Source organism: Peromyscus maniculatus, chromosome 14 (assembly GCF_049852395.1).
Source record: "Peromyscus maniculatus bairdii isolate BWxNUB_F1_BW_parent chromosome 14, HU_Pman_BW_mat_3.1, whole genome shotgun sequence".
NCBI lineage: Eukaryota > Metazoa > Chordata > Mammalia > Rodentia > Cricetidae > Peromyscus > Peromyscus maniculatus.
Window position 1 is genome coordinate 61872521 of NC_134865.1, and position 19293 is coordinate 61891813.

The window sequence follows — 19293 nt, forward strand, 5'->3', positions numbered from 1 at the left end:
TTGGAATTGTGGAATAATACAGGATCCAGTGTCTTACTAGCTCCTCTCAAGAGACAGGCCTGATCCATTTCACAGGAAGGAAGTTTTCAGTACCATGCTTCACTGTTGAGAAGTTCTGCCAAACTAGTACCAATGTTCACCAAAGACCACTGGATGGTGTAACTTGTACTGTTCAGCCAGTGAGAACAATTAGGGTGACTTGATACTTTTTTTTTTTTATGTTCAGGATGAAAGCCCATGAAGAAATAGAGGATACTATTATTAGCTTCATACTGACAGCTCCCTCTGGGCACCTACAGGTTTATTGCTAGTTGGAGAATCAACTTTAAAGGGAATAAACCCTGTAGTCAGTGGAAATCATGCCCTTTGTGTTTCTTTATTACAGGAACAAGGGAAAATTGGAGTTGTCTTCAATATTGGCACAGTTGACATTTCCATCAAAGAAGAGAGAACCCCCGTCAATGATGGCAAATACCACGTGGTGCGCTTTACCAGGAATGGGGGCAATGCCACACTTCAGGTGGACAACTGGCCAGTGAATGAACACTATCCTACAGGTAACATCTTCTCTTTTGGCCTCCCAAAATCACCTTCGACACCCATGACATCTTTTCTCAAGACTGTTACCAGTTTATAGGTAAAGAATACATCTATACCTTTTGTCTGAGAAAGTTATTTCTTTAGGATTAGAGCAGTGTAGGCAGCTTCTGGAGACTTACTGACTATGCACTGAACATTTTATTTTGCAAACCTTAGACCAATGCTGCCTGACTGGTTCATACTGAAGATAAATATTATAAGGTTTCTAGTGCAAGAAAGGGGCATCGCCCTTGTTCTGGGGGATTGTTGATAATCAGGAGATAATGGATGTGATATCTGGTCTATGCAGTACTCTGTTGTTAGGTGTGATTGCAGGGACAGATGGCAAGAAGTGGCAGAGAGAATATACCAGCAAGTTTATTAAACTTGAATTCATGAGCATTAACTCAGGGGAGCAATGAGAAAAACCAAGGGTAGAGGGTTGTTTTTTATTTATTTATTTGAATTTGCCAAGTGATTTTCTCTCACTCACACTAAGCCTGTGTTGCTCTTTGGAGTCTGGTCCTAGTAGTGATTTTCCTAGAAGCAAGCTGGCACGGGAGACAGAGGGTCTAATCATGCATTTGAATTTCACAGTCCTGGAGTGTGCAGCAGCAAACTCCCAGAGCCAGATGGTGAATCAAGGGCAGGGAGAGAGAAGGTTAGCTTCTTTAAAGGAATTCATTCAAATAGTCCCTCAGCTTCCTCTCTCATCTCTCAAGTCTCCTACCAAGAGTCCTGAGCCCTGGCCATAAAAGCACCAAAAAGAGAAGGGAAAATACCAAGCAAGGGGCTTTTACTCCATAATTGCATTGCAACCTAATGGACAGATGACAGAAAATAGCTTAGGAGATTGCGCTTTTCACTAATGTGAACAAGATGCATGTCTAACTCACTGTCTGATGCTCTAAATTCCCCCATTTTTGTCTGTTTCTCTCACTTCTTCAACAGTGAGATGAGCGCGCTGATAATAAAGCCTAAATTACATTTTCAGGATTCTGGGCATTTTAGTTAATAATTATCATGCCTGAAAGAAATATTTACAGTAAACTTGTGTACTTTGGGCCCAAGATACTTTTCTCAATAGCTTCAAGGCAACAATTGTGTTTTCATGCTTCAAATCAATATTACATTTTAAAAGCCAATCAATGGTGTGTGCAGCTTGGTTCTTCCTTAATATCCAGATTCTCCCTGTCCCTGATTTAAGAATTGTGGAAGCAAGTGTCCCAAGGCACTGAAGCAATAAATATAGTAATTAATTAATTACACCATCTAGTCATATATCTATCATCCTAGATTTCCTCCAACATTTAGCTCAGCCAGTGATGGAGTTCTGTTAAGATTTCACAGATTGTCACCAAAAAAAAAAATTACCTCATAAGGTTATCTTTAAGCATCTGAAGGAAGCCAGAGGTGTTGGAATTACTGCCAATTTTTATCAACATCTACATTCCCTGGGTATTAATTGACTTGATTTTCATTTCTTGCTTCACCCTGGGGGATGTGATGGTAAGTGGAGGAAGGAAGAGAAAGTGTAATACAAAAAACCTTAAAAGCTATTTATTTATTTGCTCATAGGAAAAAAAATCCATCTCCCTTTTTCCATACATAACATCATTGGCACTAAAATTGCTGCCGTGAGGTTTGCTGTATTTCTGCTAAGAACTTCAAAGATTTCTTAATTGATGTTCACCACTTGCTCAAAGCCAATGGAGAACCACAAATTAGTTGCCAGCAATGAGACAGCTTTGGGGTGGTCATTTTAAAGGCATAGATACCTTAGCACACCGGTTACCCTTGCTGTGCACCTCTCCCTTTGTGCCGTTAGTTCTAAATTATGGGTTGCCTCCTTCAGTCTTTCAGAGCAGAATAAACCTTTCGTTAATGGTAGTGCTGTTCCTGTCAACTATTATCATCACTGGTAACTCTCATTTAGTTGTAATAAATGTTATTATTGTTGGGCAGGGTAGAGCCTTGCGGTTAGAAATATGTGCCTTAGAGCCACCTGATGAGTTGAGAACCTGTTTTTCTATCAGTTGTATGTCTCAGGCAGCTGGTTTAAGACCTTGAAATGCCCTAAGTATTGAAATATTTGGTGCCTTTCCCCACATATAATTCAAGGTACAATAACACTGAACCATGAAATAAGGATAAGAATTTCTTCCAGTTCCGATTTTTCTCCTCTGATGATTGCTTTAACATTGGGAGTGCATCAGATTTCTTCTTCAGAACTTCTCATCTATTTTCACTTGTATTTAATTTGCTAGTTCTCTAGGTAAGTGTGCATTTTCCATAGCTGGTAATCTAGTTCAAGACTTTCCATAAAGCACTGAAGCTCATCTCCCCTCTGGTTTCTAGTCCTGATGATGCAGATGTAATGATACTTTTAGAGATATGTGCAGGTTCAGTGAGAGGAACAACCAAAAGCTAGATAATCATGTAAGCACACAATAAATGGTAGCTGCATTATCAGAGATGCTCACTGTACACATGGTCCATTTTGACTATGTACTAGCCCACGAGTTAGATAAACTAGATATTTCTATTCTCCAGTTCAAATCAAAACTGACACTCAGGCAGGTTCTATTGCTAGCCTAAGATTACATAATAACTTAAGGTCAAAAATTAAGACAAGGTTATCCTCATCTCAGTTAGATCCAGTTTCTACTTTTAGCCCCACAATAATGGGAGATATTTTAAAAAATGCATAACCACAAACATGCATCTCCCTAGCTTTATAGGGATGTGTGTGTGTGTGTGTGTGTGTGTGTGTGTGTGTGTGTGTATACATTTATAGGTGTATTATATTTCAAAAGACTTCCTAAGAGTCCCATGGACCTCGAATATCTTAGTTTCTCTCTTATGAAATTAGAAGAATCCATTTAACTAACTTAAGGAATCATTACTACAATATTAAAAAGTTTAATTAGTGTTTTTTAAGCTTGGAACCACAATGATCTGTTTGATCACCAAACAGCAAAGCCACCAAACTAGATATTCTTGACACAATTTCTACATTATAAAAAAGATATGTTCTCTTCCCCCCCCCCAATCATTCTGTTGTATTTGACAACAGCAAATGATTAGCAGCCATCAAAAAAGTTCAGGAGTATCTTACCATAAAGGTCAATTTTAGTAGCCACACAAAGGCAGTTGTCATGAGATGTGGGGTAGAAACTTTACATTTGAGGAACAAAACAAATGTTAACACAAATGAGTCCAAGTTTTTCTCCTCATGACAGCAACGGACTCTCATGGGAAAACTGAAAATAATGTGTACTTTTAAGAAGGCATTGCTTTAATATAGAGTAGCTTCTACCAAATAGTCACTTTAGCTGTCTCATTCTGAGGGCATACTCTTGGGAGTCACTCCTGCCCACCACATTCAAAGGGATCAATGGCACAAGAGGGTGAATGGGTCATCTCTTGAATCTTTTCAGAGCCATTTATAGGAGTTTGCTTGGCTTTCTAAAATGTCCTACTGTGGAATATTGAGAGCCCAGCTGGGCATGGAGCATGAAGCCCTGGTTCTTTGTGAATCAGTGAGTATCCAAAATGGAAATAGTTATACAGCAATTGGGTTCTTCTATCACTTGATTCTGGGAGATAGAGCTCAAAAGTGACTTCTTTCTTTGAACCTGAAAATAGAAAGGCTAAGGAAGAGGAGAGGGAAATAAAAAGAGAATCAGCTCAGAGCTATCATCCAGACACTGACAAATATGGCCTATAAAACCTCTGATTGCTCTCTCTACACAATGCAATGGTAAGGACAAGGGAGGGGAGGTGAAAGGTGAGTTGAACATGAGGAATTAATTTTAACCATTGCTCTGGGTCCCCTGTGAGGCTGAACTGAATAGGATTGTTCAAGATTCACTCTTAACTATAAGTGGGTGGCCATTATGCCACCAGAACTGTCAGGATTCCTGGTCATGGTACCCTAAAAGCTTTTCAGGTGAAAGCCAGCCCTTTGAGAAATGATGAATGATGAGCAGTTCCAAATGCATAGGACCCCCATCTTCCCATCCAAGAGTTGGTTAAGGAGAGCTAGGTTTCATAGATTTTTCCTTTGCTATATCATATCAACTCAATTGAGGTACTCTTGACTGAAATTCTTATCATCATTCCACTAGTCAGTTTTCTTTTACTATCCTGAAATACCTGTGGTAATTAACTAACACAGGAGAAAAAAGTATGTTTAGGTTCATGGGGCTTGAGGTTGTATTCAATATCTGAAGCAATTAACATTATCTAAAATGAACAATTTATAAGTGAAGTTGGCTTTGGTTCACAATTCCGGGATTTTCAGTCCAGGGTTGAGTAGACTAATTTGTTTCTGAGTCTCTGGTGAAGGTATATATAGTGGATGAAATTTCACATCATTATCCAGAAAACAGTGTCCTTTTGGAAGGGTCTAAGGCCCTTCCAAAAGGACACAGTTCTGATAAATAAGTGCACAGCACCTTCTAATAACACCATCCAGGAAAACAAGTCTTTAGCATGTAGGCCTTTGGGGAAGCATTCTTCCAAACCATAGAAAACTCCGAAAGGCTAAACAACATGTCCAGTGCCTCAATAGCATAGGAACAGAATCAAGATTCCTATCTTATCCTCACACAGCACCACCTTAAGCATCCTGCCCATTGTACTATTTCTGACTTCTTATTTTATTGATAACTGCACTGTCTTGGTGATATATAAATAAAACATTTTCTGAAACAGAAAACCATGCCTGGAGCAGTTTCAATAGTAACATTTTTGAACCTGGTACTTATTCACATTTTGGGCTAAGTGACTCATGCATCATGGTTGGTGCAGTGGTATGCTCTCAGGGGCATCATAAGATGTTGAATGGCAGCTGTGATTTCAGCCTACTGTACGCCATAAGCAGGTTTCCATGGTGTCAAATGTCTTCACTTCAGAGTAAAATCATCCATGACTAAAAATCATTCAATCAATAATGGTGCATTTAAAATGTATTTAAATTACTTGTCATCCTCTTGTAGTTTAGATGATATGCTGGGAGATAAGAGATTTTGCACATGTGTCCCTCATGCTAAGCCACTGAGACTTGGAAGAGTTAAAAATAAAGAGTATAAATAAACTCTTGATAAGATGCTAAAATTTCTCAGGCCTTAGGTTTTCATTAATTCCTAGCCAGGGGGTTTTCATTCCTTTGCTTTTCTTGTAAATATGTGAGGCCTTGGCAGATTGGAAGCATGCATTAAGGCAAGCCCCATCTCTCTGCTCACTCATCCATTCAGCATTTGTGTTCCTTTCAGTTCAACAGGAGGCAAGCACAGATAGAAAAGTCCTACAAAAGGAATAGAGAGTCCAAATACAATCAAGAGGGAAAACTGTATTTGAACTTGGATTCAAGAGTTCAGAGAGAAAAGAGCAGCTAGAGAAAAGTTCATTTAATTAATGTGTTTGAATATTCTTTGTTATGTTTAAAAAATGCTCTCAAAAGTAAATCCCTCAGACAGGTGCAAAACATATCAATGAATCAATCACACCAATACTTTCTAAATATTTGCACTGCAGAATATTCTTCCCAAGTTTGGCAGACTGAATTAAGATTCGCGAGATTAGTGTTTCTTGTGTCAAAAACCTTTCTACATGCTTTACTTGGTTACCTACTGGAAAACGGATCACATGCACTTATGTGTATATTTAAATGTAAAACTACTCTCTACTTAGTTTCAAATTAAAGAGACATGCCAGTACTCAGGCACCAGTCTCATGTCTAAATGTGGGCCATAGAACAGCAACAGTAGCTGATGATCTTTGGATTGATTAAAATGCCAACTTTCAGGGTCCATGCCTAAGTAGTTGAAAGTTACATTTTAACAAGACTCACAGGTGCTGTATGCACATGCAAAAATTGTGACACATTGGGCTAGGCACTGAGAATTTAAGATGCAGATATCTTTGATAATCACTGATATTAGCAAGCTAAAAAACATTTTTCTTCTTTCAGACTTAGGATTGTCTGATATGGCAGCCACATAATACATGTAACCACTCAGTATATGCAATAGGCATATTCTGAGGTTTTTATTTTGTTTTGAAATTATTATGCTCTATGTACTAACGACTTTGAATAATTTTTTTTTCATTTAATTTTCATACTTGCTTAGGTCCTATCAAACAATATAGGACCAGAATATAACATGTATTATTTCCTCTTGCCTATTTTCTACTGCCTAAGCCTCCAGTGTGTCACTAGTGGAATAATAAGCCTTTGCCTCCATGTACCTTTGAGAATATGGAAGAGTACGCAAGCCCAGGGACGATAACTCAGTCTGACTCAGAGTGTTGTGGAAGGCAAGGGGGGGGGCGGGGTGAGTCAAGGTGAGAGTTCTGGAATCTGACCACGTGCTTGTAACCAGGAGCCCCTTACCGCCTCACTCCCCTCTCACTACCTTGTGCAGTTTCCACTGATGAGATGGTTCTTTGTGCCTCGGGGCTGTGGCTGTCCATTTTCTCCCATGAAAAATAAATGATGGCCCAGATTGACATTTAATTTGGGAAATTTCGAACGGAGTACTGCTAGAGATGTGTTTCTTAAATAGAAGTGGCAGTATACCCTTTATTAAGCTATATTTGTATACTCTGACAACATGATTATGGAGCACATCCATCAGCAGCCTTGACCAAAACAAAACAAAACAAAACAAAACAAAACAAAACAAAACAAAACAGAAAACCATGTTATTTTATTTGTAAAACCAAGATTGTAGATTGAGATTACTGGTCTACCCCAATGTTCCTTAACTCCAATTAAGCACTCATGAAAGATAATTGTACTTGCAGCTGTCACATCAGTATGATTTCTCACTTGTTGAACACAGTTGGTATAATGGTTTTTTTTAAATATTTATTTATTTATTTATTTTATACTCCAGCTGCAGTTTCCCCTCTCACCTCTCCTCCCAGTCCTTCCACCCACCTCCGTTCTGCCCCTACCCACATGCACTCCTCCTCCATTTCTCTTCAGAATAAGGCTGGCTTCTCATGGATATCAACAAAACACTGCATATCAAGTTGCAGTGTGATTAAGCACCTCCCCTGGGCAAGGCAACCTAGTACGAGGAATAGTGTCCCAAAAGCCAGCGAAAGATTCAAAGACAGCTGCTACTCCCACTGTGGGGAGTGCCACAAGAAGACAAGGGTACACAACTCTCACGCATATACAGAGAGCCTAGGTCAGTCCCATCCAGGCTCCCTGGATGGCAGTTCAGTCTCTGATCACCCCTATGGGCTCAGGTTAGTTGATTCTCTGGGTTTTCTTGTCATATCCTTGATCCCTCTGGCTCCTACCACTCTTCCTCCCTCTCTTCATCAGGGTTCTCTGAGCTCAGCTTATTATTTGGCTGTGAGTCTCTGCACCATTTCCATCAGTTTCTGGATGAAGCCTCTCTGATGATCATTTGGTTAGACACCAATTTATGAGCATAGCAGAATACCATTAGGCATCATTACATTGACAATTTTTTTTTTCTCCAGTCATGTTCTATCCCAGCTCTCTGGGCCATCCAGCCTCTGGGTTCTGGCTCTCAAGTCAATGTCAGGGGTGGGCTCAGTCTTGTAGCATGGGTCTCAGTCTGACTAGTTATTGCTTGGCCACTCCCAAATTTCTGTACCACTCTTACCCCTGGCACATCCCATATGCAGAACAGACTGTAGGTCGAAGGTTACGTGGCTGGGTTGGTGTCCCAATCCTTCCACTGGGAGGTTTGAAAATTTTGCTTGTTTGTTTGAGAAAATCTTATGCACTAAAGTTTACTCAGAGAGGTAGAGAATTGGGAAAGAGCAAGCTTTCCATCTTGCTTGTTCCCCCTTCAGAAACATAGAATTGTAAAGAGTCCCATAGTGAGGGCTTTGTTTCAAAGAAGTAAAATGGGGTAGATGATGCCCACACCCAATTACAGACAAGATAATTCCTGCCATTAACTCCACATTCACAGACAAAACAAACCACTTAGCCTTGAAATACCCTGAAAGGTGGGTGTGGGGTGTCTCTCTGCTTTGTGGATTAGGAAAAACCCTAGAGAGTTTAGCTATGGTTTGGCTTTGGAGATGCTGATACAAAACCTGGGCCTTTGTGGCTGGAATGCCCTAGATTTTATTGCATTATCAGAAATTCTGGCCTGAACTCAAATCTTTAAATTGTAATTTTTTTTTCTGTGAAAGTAATCCCTGGAATTATTTTATGAAGCTAAATCTCCAATTACCGCCTAGTCTAGAAATCGGCACTTCTCTGGATATCAGGACATTTACTTTTATCAGTATCACAAGTGACATTTTTGGGGCTTTGGAAGCCTCTTTCCTTTTATGATCCCATTAAACATCCTACTTCCATATCTAGCAAGGAAGAAGAGCTTTATTAAATGGACGTCTGTTTTACTGCTTAATGGTCTTGCTTGAGGGATGGGAAGTGAAGAAAGGATGCTTCATAAATTTTTCTTTATTTTTTTTTTTTTGTCTTATCAGACAAACCTTTCTCCTCGGTGAATTCTCAGCCACCAGATAAATAGCCATGCATCTTGCAAGTAATGCAATTATTGCTATCATGCCTAGAGCCTTTTTCTCCCTGTAAATGTCCCTTAGTAGATGATAAGCACTTTAGGGAAACTGAAGATGTCTGCTAATGCTAAAATTAAGTGTAATCATGAACAAAGCAGAAAGAATATATGCACATATACATACATACATATGTATATAATTTGGATATAAAGAAGGACGTAATATGGATGCTAAACATTTGAGATCAAGGAAGAAGGAATATATGAATATTTGACATGTGGGAATTTGCCCCAAGACATTAAGCTAGTACATAACTCAAGGTTATTTATGCAGGAGTTAAATAACACACACAACAGAGCTTGTAATAGTAATGAAGATTTATATAGTAGATAATATGGTAAGCAATTACAATAACTATAGACATTATTTATACACAATTCATTTGTGAACAGGGTGTGCTTTTAGTCTATAGGCTGTTCAGAAAAAGAGAGTAATTTTGCTACACACCTCTATTGAACATCACAGGGTACACAGCTCAGGCTGGGCTTTGGCTTATGTTATCCCTCACTCCTAATGAACTGCCATGGCATTTAGAGGAGAAGGTAGGATTTCGTAGATTAAAAAAGCATATGGCATTTTCAGTTCAAAACTACATACCGTAGTCTATTAGTTTGATGGTGTAAATAACACAAATTTGAGGATTACCTCTGAATATTACTTGATCAGAAATATAAGGGAAATTGTTTTTTTCAAAAATTTTATTATAAGTGTGGGGGTGTTTATATGTGTACATATGCTGGTGCACATATGGAGGTCATAGGACAACTTACAATTGCCAGTTTTTCCCTTCTGCTCTGTGGGGTCTCAGAGTTTGAACTTAATTTGCCAGGCTTGGCAGCAAATTACCTTTGCTCCCAGAACCAATTGAGCTATCTTGGCAGCACCAAGATTTCTTCATTTTTATCTATTATGCATATATTTTAGTAAGTCACATCTTGGGAATAATACTTTAAAGATTGGAAATGTAGGAGGATCACATTTTATGGGACTTTACAGTTGTACTTATTTGAAATCATGTGACATAAAAATGTTAATAACATCTTGCTCCATGTGAAGTGACCATACTAATGCAAACACCACATTTCCCATGATGCTATTCTCAATTAGAGCAATCATCAACTACTATGTAGCTCTAAATCTAAGATTAGTGATTAGTATAGGTTGGAGATCCTATTATTGCAGAAGTTACAGTTCAATAGTAAATAAAAATTCTAGGATGTATGATTTAGAATTAATCTTTAATTATAATTATCTGGAACTACCAACCCAACTCTCTCATGTGAGTTCTTTGTCTTTGTTTGTTACTTACCTGAGAGTTGACTGATTCCATGTTTTCTAACACCAGCATAAAAGCTTAGTTTTACTTGTAGGATGCATTCAAATTGATTCGCTTCTGTTTACATTTTGTATAAGGCTTCAGGGTCTCTCTAGTTATTTAAAGTCTAAAAAGAATATTGAATTCTTCTATAAAGGACATACAAATACACACAGACATATATACACACGTGTGTAGTTATGTGTGTTTATATCCTTTATAATTTTATAAAGTAGAGAGATTAATTAATGGTGGCCTATAGTGTGAATCACTCAATTGATTATAATCAAACTGAAGCTCATCACACAGAGAGAGAGTTCCCAGTCTTCTAAAATGTTTGTCAATACTCCAGCAGGCTAACAAGTGTGGGGAGGAGTTCAGTAGGGAAGAAAATAGTAAGACAAGGACAAAGAGACATCTATAATCTTCAATTCATGGAGTTAATTTAGATTTGATTGGATTCCTAGAAATACTTACAGTGTGCTGTGTGAGATGCATTTCTTTCTCACACAGTCTTCTATAAGTCTGTATTGGTTTGTGTCAGCTTGGATAATGGGGTTGGTCAAATTCCAATGCTGCATAAGAAGACTTTGGGGTTAGATACACAAGAAGACAATGGCAATACAACAGGAATCCAGCACTAAAACATTGTATCAAATACTATAAATGAGTTAATAATGATTTATAAAATTATGAACCACTGTTTTAGATATTAGAACCATATAAAAACCTTTTATACCTGAATGTTGCTCTTCCTCTACCCTCATCAGTAAAATGGATCTGTATAGAGGCATCTCTTTAGTTATGCATTTACTCACCATTTAACAAGTATCTGTGTTACATCTAACATGTGAATCTGTGCTAGGCAAGGGGTATACAATGACCAAGTAAATATAGCTCCATATCTTTTATAAAATAGAAGCAGAACACGAACACATGAGCAGGCAGTCATAATACTTCTACTGAGCAATTAAGTGTCACGTGTTTTACTGAGTTTTTGAATAAGTCTATACTATAGACCCAAAGGGGTAGATACTTTTTCTAATCATCATTTTACAAATAGGCATATAGAGTCTTTTTAGGATGAGCTTACTCTTTCAGGTCATAAACTAATCTGTAAAGGACTAAAACTCAACAACATGTTTTGAAGCTGTAAGTTTTCTCCAGTCCTTCCTGGCCCTGCGGTCTGGATGAATCTCTCTCTTCCTTGTCCTATAGCTGCTTGATCCCAAGTAAACACACAGAGGCTTAAATTATTTATGAACTGTATGGATAATGCTTCTCACTAGCTAGCTCTTACAACTTAATTCAGCCCATTTCTATTAACCTATGCATTGCCACATTTTCACATCTTGCTTCTCCTGGTGGTGATGGTATCTCTCTCCCCTCTGCCTTTCTTCTTCCTGTCTCTTTCCTGGATTTCCTGCCTGGCTATAACCTGACTGGCCATAGGCCAGAGCAACTTATTAATTAACCAATCATAGCAACACATATTCAAAGCATACAGAAATATATCCCACAGCAATGTATCTTAAAGGAAACATCCTACCTTATATTGTACCCAGAATTCCACACAGAGAAAGCAAGTAGTATTTATTATTTAAGTGAGATCTAGGATCAATGAAAATTACATTTATGTGCCTAAATGATACCTCAGTGTCAGATAGAACTTAGCGTATGTGAAGTTTAAGCTGTGCCCTTGAATTCCCTAAAACAATGTCAAAAAGCCTTGGCTACCCTTCCAGGATGCACACACTGTAAACTGTGGTATGAAAATCCATACCTTTCATACTGGATGAACTAATAGGATATTATTATTACAGCTTTATTGAAATAGAAATAAATTCCCTGTACATTTGAAATATATGAGTTTGGAACCCTGATTTCATCACCATATTTGATAAATGAACATAGCCACATATATGGCTTCACTGGATGAAACTTTTCCACTCTTTCCAGCAGAGAAGTACCAATCTGCTTCTTTTACAGAGAAGTAAATGGTAACTCGGAGAGGTTGTGCACATTTGCTATACACACTTTTCCCAAAATGCCAATTTGGGGGTTCCATAGACTTGTTTCTCCCCACACCCCAACTCTTTTTGTTGCCTCACCTTTCAGTGGGAAACAATTAGGCTAGTTCTCTTATGCTCAGGCACATAGAAATACTAATGAGGTCAAACTCAGGGCTAGTGGGACAGTCAAATGTGTTTACTCATACTCAAAAGCAGCAGCCAGCAAAAAACCCAAAGGTGACGGCTGAAGTGCTCCAGCTGGAACTGTGTACAGAGCTCAGATTCCTGCCTGAGAAATGTAAATTCACACGCAAACGTACAACAGTGTCTTACATCCCAGTGTCTGCAGAACACTCAGGAATCCCATTATTAAAGATGTGCTAGAAGAATGCCTCTGCTCATTGTACAACTGCCACCCTCCGTATCTAATTAAAATACATCTGTATTCATTTTAATCACAATGTGGCAATGTGGTTTTCTTAGATTTCAGTGGTGAGATCTTCTTTGCAAATGCCTCTACATGTCCAAAAACAGAATATTCTGGAAAGAGTAAAGGGTTTATTATAATCTGTCCTTGAGTAAAGGACTTCAGTGAAATAATACTGACAGAAGGCAACACCGACCCAGTGTTGATCCTGAAATAATCCTTCTAGCATCTAGAAAAAGGTTTGATTCCTAGCATTTTAGAGACAAAGAAAACCGGCCTGAGGGAGCGTGAATAGTATACACTAGTGTCACACAGCTAGTTGATGATGGAGGCAACCTTGATTTGAATAGACCCAGGGACACCTGGGCAGTTTTATTTAGATCAATGATCTGAAAACTTTTCCTCTAACTGGCCACATAGTAATTTTATAGGCTTTGAAATCTTACACTTAACTGTAAATATTTTATCTATACATCACATTTATAAATACTGTATATGTGCAACTACAAAATATATTTCACAAGGAAGGTCTTTCTTGCCATCATTCAACCCCGTACTTGTATTTCAAAAACAGCAACAGATAATATATTTAGGGATGTGCATAGCAGACTTCTAATAACATGCAGTATGATTTTACATGAATAAGCAGTAATGGGCCATATTGAGTTGAGGGACCTCTGAAAAAGATCATGTTTTGAAGGCTACATTTATGCTTGTATTGACCCAGCAGTCTGATTTTGGATTTAGTTTATTTAAAATTGAGGGACCAAGATAATCTCTAGTGGATGAGTTAAATCCTCAGATACAATATACTATACATAGTTCAATAGTGCTGCTATACAGAGAAACAGAAGTGCTGGGGGGTAATTTAGGATAAAGAGCTGGAGAGACACCAAAATTGGAAAGGGAATCCACTTACATGTATTTGAAGATATCAGATACAATAAATAGAAGAAAAAACAAAAATAACACCTCCACCACCACTAACAAAAACAAACAAACAAACAAAAACAACAAAAAAAACAAATATTCTTTCCTATCCTTACCATCCAAAAGCACAGATTCAATTCTGTGTTATGTATGTTAATACTGTTATGATATTGCATCCTGGGAACCCCGGCTCTCTGGGCCAGGGTATCCCATGTGTGCAGGGAAACATGCCCAGCAGAAGCACCGTGGGGGGGCAGGGCATGGTGCATGAACAGTCAGTCACAGCCAGGCACTGCATCCATGTGGAGATAAGTTGATTATAATAGAGAGATAAAGAGAAAGCTAGAAAAAGAGGGGCCAGAAAGAAAGAGAGAGGTAGGGGACAGAGGGGTTGAGGATGCATACCTCATAGGAATGGAGGGGGAGGGGCAGTTCCCTTTTTTAAAGGGGACTTTATGTCAGGACGCTGGGCGGGTCTCTAAGGGAGGGTTTCCAAGGGGCAGGTCAGAATACTAACATATATCGTACCTTGCTTAGAGTGAGATCTGAAGACAGTGGGAAGCATGATTTCTCAAGTTCTATTACTGTCACTGTGTAACTGCAAGCTATAGTGATCCCAATAGACTTTCCTCCCTCTCCCTTGAGTAGTTGCAAACTCTTTATTGAATTCATTGGCTCTCACTCAGTGACCTGTCAGCTTTCCAAGTCTCTCTCCTTGAGTGTGGTGGACACACCTAACATTTTATTTGTCTTTTCTACAACCCACTCCTTCTCTATGTATTTGAATTCTTAAAATTATTGCTTTCATTTTATTGCCATCAGTTGTCTGTCCTGATGCTGATGTCTTTTGTTGGAGTTGTGAGGGCTGACTCTCTTTACGTAAGGCTCAGCCTACTTCCTGTCATGAAGTCTCTGAGACTTTAGAATCTAGTTCACTATTATCAAAGGAACAATGCAACAACAAACAGGCTATGAATTTTATTGAAGTGTTTAAAATAAACTAAAAAACTCAGTTTGAGCCATATCTTCCTGTTTCCCCTTGTCTCTCAACATTAGAGCTATCATTCTATTCCTTGTTTCTATGCATTGGCTTTTCTTTTTGTAGATTCTGCACGTAAGTGAGATCAAGCAGTATTTTCCTTGCAAAACAGCAAAGTAGTTATGAACAATAAGTAAGCATAGAGGTTTAAGGTACAACAGAAAGACCATCATGTTAACATTGTATACATTTGCAATTTACCAAAAATGGTAGGTGATCTTATAAAAAGGAAAGATCATCATATGATAAGTGGCTGTGTCATTTCAATTGACTGTATAATTACACCATTATTTACATCTTTATCAAGATATCAGACCACGTTGGACATCTTAAACACACACAATGATTGTAACTCTAAAAACTCAAACCAAGACATACACTGAATTTTATGTACAAAATGGAGAGTCCTTTTCGTTTCAGGAACCTTGGTGTTAACTTCAATAAAACCATCAATCAAAAATTAAAGTTTCGCCGGGCGTTGGTGGCGCACGCCTTTAATCCCAGCACTCGGGAGGCAGAGCCAGGCGGATCTCTGTGAGTTCGAGGCCAGCCTGGGCTACCAAGTGAGCTCCAGGAAAGGCGCAAAGCTACACAGAGAAACCCTGTCTCGAAAAACCAAAAAAAAAAAAAAAAAAAAAAAAAATTAAAGTTTCAAATCCCCAAATAGAAAGCAGACCAATAGAGTTTGCTTCCTGTAACTCAAACAACATAATTTCCTTTCAAGTTCTGTTTTCTTAACCAAATATTGTAAAAGCCACATAATTGTTAAATTACTTCTGAACTCTCTGTATACCTATAAGTAACAATGTTATATATCCTGGTAAAGAGTTTCCTTTATAAGCCCTGAATAAGTAAATTAATTTTAAAGTAATAGGAAAATAGCAAATATTTTGTTATCTATCTCTTAAAAATATAATGGAAGGGGTTTTGTTAAAAAATTTATTTTATTAAAATAATTTTTACAACCATTAGGTGGTTTTAGCATGGATTTCCCCCAGTTCATCTAGACCAAGTGAGAAAATAGAGGGAAAAGATGAATCCTGCATCTAGGAGGGTTAAAATTATATATATAAAACATAAGTGGGAATATAAAATAAAGCACATCTAAAAACTTAAGATAGCCAAAGTTTAGAAGTATCTGTTTAATTTTTTTAACTTGTACATAATTGTTGGCAGTTTCTATAAGTAAAACTTGAACTGAAATAGAACTTTGATACCTTCAGATGTTCAAGATGAATTGCCAACTTTTCCACTGAATTTTCTGCATGGTTATGGTGGCTAGCACAGGACTGCTGCTGTAGATGAATAGAAAGGCACTCACAGGAAGGAATACATGGTTCTCGGGGAGCCATGAGCTGCCCTAGAGGAAGCAGAACAACAGAATCCAACAGATTTGCTTCATTTTGTGACTTTTCCTCTCTCTGACCTCTGAGAATTCTGAGCTCCAGCAGGTCCATAAAGGGAATGTTGAAATACACTTAATAGAGTTGTTCTTGAAATAAGTCAACTGAACCGAGCAAAGTGCTTTGGCAACACATTTACCATGAGTCCTGGCCAACCCCGATCTCAAACCTTCCAAGGAAACTCTAGACTCACTTCCATCCTCAGCAGCTGAATACAAGCCATTCTAATCATTTCCTCCAAGCACACCTTCTTCTCCAATCTTTTTGGAGTGTGATAGTAAGTGCTTCAGCAGTTTCTGATTGGCACAGGAGTCAAAGTATGGATAGGATCATATTTCTTCATTATTTACTGTCTAGTTTCTCCTGAGTTGCATTCATCAATCTTTAGCTAGCATCCTTGGGTTAGATGGGACATTTTGAACCTTGTTTAGAAGTCTAAACTCTTGCATGGATTCTAGTAGAATTGAAACACACTGCCAGCCCCCAACCCCCCAAATAAGAAATCAAATCCTGAAACCACTAAAACTGCATGTTCTTCCTTCACCTGTCACATCTTTCCCTAATTACACCCTAAACTTACTAATGTTGTAAGTGCTCTCTGACAGGACAGCATGGAACATCAATAGATCCTGCCTGAACCCGAGAAGGCAAATTGAGTCACTCAAAAGCCTGATTTTAATGTCTTGGATCATTACTGCAAAGATAAAAGCAGGTTTCTGAAAGAGTGAAATTCAAAGGAACCTAGTAATTAGGGTGGTAAAAATACTAGGTCACCTGGTACATTTCCCTGGTTGGTTCAGAAATTTCTGTACAGTATAGATTAATTTTATTAGTCCAATGTGTAATATTATAGATGATATAATTTGTCTTTTTTCCCACCAAGAGAATAGATCTCTTTGACTTCCTAGGCTTTAATTTTTTTTCAAAGTCTATTTGATTAGGTATGTTAGTTGAAATATTCTGAATTATTTCTTAAAACCATAACTATTTATTTCTTACAACTACTTAGGAAGTGCAAAGCTTCTAGAGAATATACAAAGTGAGCTTTGGTTTGAAATATTTTAAGATATGTTTTTTAGATTGCCAAGATTTAATACCATATATTTAATATTGAAATGGCTGAGAGGGCAGAGCATTAATATTTTACTGATATGTCTGAAATTCATGGGTTTCAAATATTATAAGTAACTTAGTGATCATTAAACCTTTAAAGTTATATAATTTAATAGTTTGTTGGATTCCAGACACCTGTCTCCTGAGGGGTCAGTGATTTTCAATGTCATACATATTCTTCAGTACTTAAGATCTGCTAGTAATCAGTGTCATGGATATTGCAGATTATGGAAGTAGATTGATAAAAATATTTTACACTTGATTTTAATATATCTATATGTTTTGTAAAAAAACCTGAGGGGTGGAGAGGTGAGTCAGTGGTTAAAAGCATGTAGTGACCTTACAGAAGACCTGAGTAGGTTCCCACCACCCACATCTGATTGTTTACAACTGCTTGTAAATCCAGCTCCAGGGGCTCTGACACTGTCTTCTGTCCTCTGGAGGCCCCTGTACTCATGGGCACATACCCCCCCCCAAATATACACACAAATACACATGATTAAAGATATATATATATATATATATATATATATAGATAGATAGATAGATAGATAGATAGATAGATGTAGATATAGATATTGTTTTTATTGAATCTTTGTGGATTTTCACATCATATATTTTTTCACATCGTATATTCTGTTCCCACTCATCTCCCTGGCCCCTGTCATCTGCCCTCTACCCTTGCAACCGCCCCCCAAAACAAAACCAAATTTAAAAGAAAAACCAAACAAACAACAAAGAAACAAAACAAAAATACAAACAAACAAAACCAACCCAAAGAAGAATCTTGTTGTGGAAACTGTAGTGTGGCCCTTTGAGGCACACAATTTACCCTTTGGTCTGTTCATCTTTACTTGCAAGTGTTCACTGCCATGAGTCATTGGTCTGGCTGAAGGCCTCTCTTTTCTGCTATGACACCAATAATGAGCTCTCACTGGGGCTTCTCTTGGATATCCTGTTGTTGTCCTGTGTCATGGAGATCCCGCAGTTTTGGATCTGTAGTTCCTCCCATTCACATGTTCCAACAGTTCATAGATTTGGTGGATGTTCCGGTGGGCCAACTCATAGCCCTGGTTCTGGGATGCTGCTGGGGCTGTGCTGATCTGAGGGGCCTGTGCTGCCATTGAGGCTGTGTTGGCGACTGGACAAGTCTAGGTCCTGCTGCAGCTGGAGTCTGTGGTGATACCTGGGGTTAGCACAGGGATCATTGGAACCAGCTGTGCTGAGCCAGCTCCACCCTTCACTCACCCTAGGATGGCTGATCCAGCCCCTTGCTGAATATTGCCACAGGCCCTGCCCCTCAGGGAAGAGCTCACCCCCAACCCCCAGGCACACACTTGGGAAAGATGGCCCTACCCCTCACTGTAGGTGGAGTTTTCCTGACCCTCCCTCCCAAATAACTGCAGTGGCTTCCCAAATAACTGACTTGAGAGAGGAGGACCCTGAACCTTGCCTAAGCAAAGACATAGAGCTGGCCCTGGCGATGTGAGTGAGGGAGACCCGAATCTGAGTGTCCAAGAGCGGGAGAACTGGTCCCATCCCTGTTGTAGGCTGTATTGGGTGAACCAGCTGAGGCAGTGCTGGAGAGAGCTCATCCTGGTGGTGATGATGAGGGAAAGCTAACGAGATGACCACCCCAGCTACCAAGACAAAATACTTTTGAAAAGAAAAAGGCAAAATGCACACCTACAACAACTAATATAGTAAACATTGTAATGCAAATAAACATTTTAAATGTGTAAATAATTTCTAATTTATCATCAGCTACTTTTCTAAAATTGTTTATAAAAATGCTGAATTTTTAATGCTTTTATAAGCATCATAGTCACAATAAGAACTGATATTCAAGTCACGACTCTAAGTCATGATGCACTTCTAATGATGGGCAA

General features: G+C 38.5%; 1 protein-coding gene across 19 annotated transcripts in view; it reads left to right on the forward strand.

Moving 5' to 3' along the window:
- Nrxn3 (neurexin 3) overlaps positions 1–19293 on the forward strand; it is a 1618850-nt gene that overhangs the window by 1435711 nt on the left and 163846 nt on the right. For all 19 annotated transcript variants that reach the window (XR_013044430.1, XR_013044432.1, XR_013044431.1 and 16 more), the window contains one exon: positions 386–557. Coding sequence is in view for 16 of the 19 variants with exons in the window: in XM_076551152.1 (XP_076407267.1) it covers positions 386–557 (172 nt within the window). In the remaining 3 variants the exon portion in view is untranslated. The remainder of the gene's footprint in view (positions 1–385; positions 558–19293) is intronic.